At 36.5% G+C, this 5,467-nt stretch overlaps 1 protein-coding gene across 7 annotated transcripts; it reads left to right on the forward strand.

Moving 5' to 3' along the window:
• The first annotated feature begins 348 nt into the window (after positions 1 to 348).
• camk2n1b (calcium/calmodulin-dependent protein kinase II inhibitor 1b) lies at positions 349 to 4,757 on the forward strand. 7 transcript variants are annotated; one of them, XM_072713610.1, is made up of 5 exons: positions 350 to 815; positions 1,978 to 2,071; positions 2,209 to 2,298; positions 2,711 to 2,909; positions 3,596 to 4,757. In XM_072713610.1, exons 4-5 carry the CDS (start codon positions 2,741 to 2,743, stop codon positions 3,664 to 3,666), a joined length of 240 nt encoding a protein of 79 aa, XP_072569711.1. In that variant the 5' UTR covers positions 350 to 815; positions 1,978 to 2,071; positions 2,209 to 2,298; positions 2,711 to 2,740; the 3' UTR covers positions 3,667 to 4,757. The 7 variants fall into 7 exon arrangements, with proteins under 7 accessions (XP_023690650.1, XP_072569711.1, XP_023690648.1 ...); XM_023834880.2 differs by having other exon boundaries at positions 1,999 to 2,071; XM_023834877.2 differs by having other exon boundaries at positions 1,978 to 2,298.
• The last annotated feature ends 710 nt before the right edge of the window (positions 4,758 to 5,467 follow it).

Consider the following 5,467-nt stretch of genomic DNA (forward strand, 5'->3'; position numbering starts at 1 on the left):
GCAGTGTTTAACAAAAAGTTAGCAAATCGCTTAAATTCACCGTAGACTATGCATGACAAAGAAGTAGTGCGGGGAAAAGAAGAAAAGAACGATTGAAACAGTCAACATTATCCCAATTGACCTGACCATGTAACTTGTTTAAAGTCAGTGCAATTCTTTGTGTGGGTGGGAGGATCACACTATTAACTGCGTTTTTCCTCGTTTTTGTTTTATTCCAAGTGACGATTAAGAGCCGAGCAGGCACAAGAGAAACTTGAAAATGCAAGATCACACGTGCATCAAAAGAAAAGATGCGCATATTTCAGTCTCAGGTTTATCCAAATGTTTTACAGTGAGCCCACATGTTCTTTGTTATAAATCTGACTCCTTGAGGGAAGTACAAAATATCTCTTTATCGTTTATTTCAGGTTTCACGGAATCGAGATGAGACCATATTAGGCCATATTACTTAACACACTTTGCTGTATACAATGCTAAATTTAAGTAACCAAGTAATTAAGTAGGGCGTTAAATGGAATAAGAATACAAACTATCTTAGATATCATGTCTAAAGGCAAATAAAAATGCAAATGATTACGTACCTAAAACATTAATATAGTGCGATGCATCACAAAGAATAAAAAACAATGAAAGTCATATTTCACTAGTATATACCTATAGCCTAAATGCATCTATATACTGGTTAAATAATAACTAAAAAAGATTGTGCTAAATAACAGAATATTTGAGGTTTATAAGAGTACGTACTTGTGAAAAGGAAAAACATCAGCCTGGGTCTCATAATCTTGCTGGTTCATTGGCATCCCCATCAGAAGGTAAGCTAATATGGCGTGCTAATACATAACAAAATTAATTGCGCTTAAGTAATATATTTAAAGACAGTAAACACAATGATTTAGGGTCTGCGTTGCATGATTGTCTAACACTTTTGTGCCTGATTTAAAGGAATAATTAAGACGCGCAAAATCTGTTTTTGATAATGCATGAACGGTATTTCTGTTCACAAAAATTACGAGAACTGTTTTTATAACCGGTTATCATGAAAATATGAAAATACGGCAACAAAGGATATACGCTGATGTAAAAGCACGTACATGAACACTGGCATGTAAGAGATTGTATTACCGTCATACTGAAAATTTCTCCACAACCGCGATTATTGCAAACTTAAGTCTGAATTTGTGAATCTATAATAAAATCCCAGATGTTTTGTGATTCTGCATTAACGTACGCTTGGTAATGGTAGAGTTAGTAATAGTGAGTCGTAGTTGTTGAAGGGATTGTTACTGTAATGTGTTTTTCAGCAGATGAGGGTACTTTCACTGTATGAAAAAGGTGCATAGTGAGATATTTTACGGGGTGCAAAAGTGTAAAGTAAAAATTTGTATACATGTATTCAAATTAAAATATTGAATAAGTATCATTATTATAAGCTATTGAGTGTAAGGACGATATGACCAGAAGAGGGAGCTATTACACTATTACCGTCTGAAAGCGCTTTTTAAACCTAGGGTGGGGAAAATACTTACGTATTATCTGTATTCAGACTACAGGTACACTTTCTGGCAGAATTACACAAAATAATACCTTGTCTGATATATTGTATTTAGGTAAAGTAAAATATCGATATAAAGAAAACTCACCAAAATATTTAGCAAATGCTATTAATAACTATTCTTCAAGAATATAATAAAAATTGAAATACGTCATTCTCTGTGTATATATCTGTGTATAAAACCGCCAATAATACCGTACAAATAGAGTAGTCTACCAACAAACGTGTTATTACTTTGTAAGGTTATGTTCAATGTTTATCTTATTAATTATTTATTTGTTTGTTTCTTTCATGAGACAGTGGAGCTACCATGTAATTACCCAAATATCCGCCTAGTATTTGTCCAGACTTGTGTGTTAAGTACAATTCAGCATTTTAAACATTGGTTTGCTGTCTTGAAATATACTGGATTCTATTATCAGAAGGCAGTTTCCCTACTTCAGACTCGGCCACCCAGGGGAACACCCACACTTCAACCAATATATCAGGCTGGTCGGCTGCGTGCGCTCCGATCCGGTGAGTTTTCCGTATGTTGTAGTGCTGAAATAATCATTTTGCAACTTACCAGCGCGAGTCTTTTCGCTAAAAAAAAACGAACTGTATCAATCGGCTTACACGCATTTTACTAACTTTATCTTTCCGCATCGATTTAGGATATTCCCATCTCATGCTGTATAAATCTACAATATTTTTCTTGAACAAGGACGGGCAGCTTTGGGAACGCCTTCTTGAACTATAAGACGGTAAAAACATCCTTGGGAAGCTGAGGGAATTGGGGTATTGCCGCTGTATGCACTGGAAAAATTCCGGGCTCATAGTGACGTCTTCTCGCTGTCAGGTCTCCCAGGGATCAGTTTTTTTTTTTTTTGCATCGCTCTCCGATTTGCATTTTTTTATCTTGATCTGTCTTTTCCCTGCGAAACAGCCCCGTATATCGGCGATTGTAGTTTCTTTATTCAAACGGCGTACGCAAAAAAAGCATCGGAAACTTAAAATAATGCGAGAGTGGCCGGGAAAAATACAGGCTTGACCGTGCTTCACATTTTTTCTCTGATTTTTAAAGCTTGTTTTTTTTTTGCTAGTCACTTGACTCCATATTAGTTGTCGTCCCTTATTTTTGTTCTTCTATTCGTTTGTTTAATTTGAATTGATCAGTGTCGAGTGTTTGGTGGTGGGGGAGACATCATGTCGGATGTATTACCCTACAACGAGGAGAAAATAACTCACTATGGCGATGACGAGGACGTGGGGCAGATCTCCATCACCTGTCGTCTGCAGGATACTAATAACTTCTTCGGGGCTGCCCAGAATAAAAGGCCCCCTAAACTCGGCCAGATTGGAAGAAGTAAACGAGGTGAGTGAAATTTCCGCATCTCATTTTTATACGCTGCCAGCTATATGGCCAAAAATAAACGTAACCAAAAAAAATATATATATGTATTTGATCGATGTCAACATTATACTGCATCAGTCCTTATGAAATGGCTTATAGTGCCGAAAATTATTATTATTATTATTATTATTATTATTATTATTATTACCTCTTTGCCTTGTCAAAAGTTTGGTGGCTAGTGAGTTACCTTTGTTTTGTAGGCAGTATAATGATAATACAGCGTCTTTGCCGCAATTCTGATTGTAGTGATCGATGGCTTGAAAGTGCACACATATACTTGGATTAGTTAATTCACCTTTTCTGTGGTTAATAGCAGCCGATGCTTTCTAAGCTTGGTAATCCCCTTAGGCAGCAAAGAACCATTTTTAGGGAAATGACTGTTGCCCTGTCAGTCATGATATATATTCTATTAATTCAAAGACGCATATCAGGGAGAAGGATGGTAGCGATGGTTTGGTTTTACTCGTCTCTGGGCGAGCAGCCCCCCCTCCGCTCCGTGGCCGCCTGGGTAAATGTAAACAGTGTACGCTTGCTTTTTGTCTTCTCAGTATGGTGATGCGCTCCGGTACAGGTTGTGCCTCATTAACACCTGGAAACATAAAAGCGAAAGTATGACAGTTCTATGTCTTGTCTTGTCTTCTTTGCAGTTGTCATCGAGGATGACAACATCGACGATGTTCTGAAAAACAAAACAGAGAAAACGCAGACAGGTGTCTAAAGTGATCCAAAGACGTTGATTAGAGGAGATTGGTAACCATGCGTCACCCTCACTTTTGGCAAAAAAAACAGTACTTTGAAATCAATCACAAAAATGGGCTGCAGTCCACATTAGTCCTTTTGCAGGCTTGTGAACAGTAAAGGCGGAACATTTTCTGTCTGATGGTGCGTAATGAAAGTCTTATCGATTGATCTTAACCCATCCAGATGTGCAGAGGCATGAAAATGGAATTGTGTCCCCAGATTTAGAGCCAGTATTGTACAGGTCATAGCATGGGAAGAAGGAGAACGATACAGATAAGCACACCATGTATCTTAATCCCTTTGTATTCTTCTCTTGTACCCTGGCTAAAGATGAGCACTTTGTTTACTTTGTATTTTTGCAAAAAAAATAGTCATCCTTTTTTTTTTTTTTTTTTTTTTTGATGCACAATGGATGTAAAACGCTTTTTGATGTTGTTCACCTGTACAAATAGATCATTTATTAACTTTTGGATACCTATTTTGCAGTGCTGAAGGATGGAACAACGTTTTATATAGAATGAAAAATTAAGGTGTTACTTTTTTATTATGAATTTGATGTTGCTTGATTTCTATTTTGTTGTTGCTATAAACTGCCTGCTCATTTGAAAGTGAGAAGCTGTTTTTGTTACCCAGCTATTTATAGAATACCTGGTCTCATTTCTCTTTTTGGTAAAAGTGTTTATCATTACTCTTTCTGAATGAATAAGTATATTTTGGGTATATTTTATTGAACATAATCATACCTGTGCCAAATATCTCGGGAGGTTCCAGTCAGCTTGACTCTCCGTACTCTGAGTAAATGTAATATTTTTTGTTAATGTTTTGTTGCCCGTCATGTTTACGTTCCAGGGTCTTCATAATGGTGAAGTATCAGCTTTTGCATGAAACAGGCAAAGTTGCCTATTGCACCTGTGAAACTGGTAAACTATCAAATATCTTGTTTGCAACTTCAGATGACCGACCTCAAGAACCCTCTTTAATTGATATTGTGTATGTTGCACTTTGAACTCACTGAATAGGGCTATTTCTGCAATGTACAAAAACAACATTAAAATTATTCAAAACCAATATGGTGTGATGTTTTTCATTCTTGGGCATGACTTTGGGTTATTGAGCATTGGATGGTTGGGGGGGGGGGTAGAGGTCTCTACACATTTAAGGGGTTCCAGGGGATTGTACTGGCTGGTTTTGATTATTGGGGGGGGGGGGTTACAACTTAACTCAGTATCTCTTGGTCTCAGTAAGAAAGTAAGTTCTGCAGCCGCTGACCTGATCAGCTTTGTCATATGAAATGTGTGCCGTCTGTCAGAGAAACTCACCAAAACAGTAAGTTTGGGATGTTAAGTTCATTATGTATGAATTTGTTTTTTTTTAAATTTGAACTCACAATACCATACAATGGAAAAACTTAATATGATTTACACATAATGTAACTACAAGGATCATAATGTTGAAACAAAGTGCTCAGACTCCTTTTAAATTCAAGTTTATGGAATAACAATGATTTAACAACACCCAGTTACACAGACTGATCATTAGCAAAGATGATATCAGTTGGAATTCACAGTGGGGCAAAGCTTGATTAATGGTTTAATTTGCAATAGTCTAAAGTTGCATGAGCTGTACTTACACATAAAGTATATCAAACAATAATGTAGTATAAAATATACTGAACTTTACATAGATGAAATATCAAGATATAACCGCAGCTAAAGGTGCACTAATACAGAAAAAAAAACACTTAAAAAGTTACACATATGCAATAGTTTCGAGTCACA

Source organism: Paramormyrops kingsleyae, chromosome 6 (assembly GCF_048594095.1).
Source record: "Paramormyrops kingsleyae isolate MSU_618 chromosome 6, PKINGS_0.4, whole genome shotgun sequence".
Taxonomy (NCBI): Eukaryota; Metazoa; Chordata; class Actinopteri; order Osteoglossiformes; family Mormyridae; genus Paramormyrops; species Paramormyrops kingsleyae.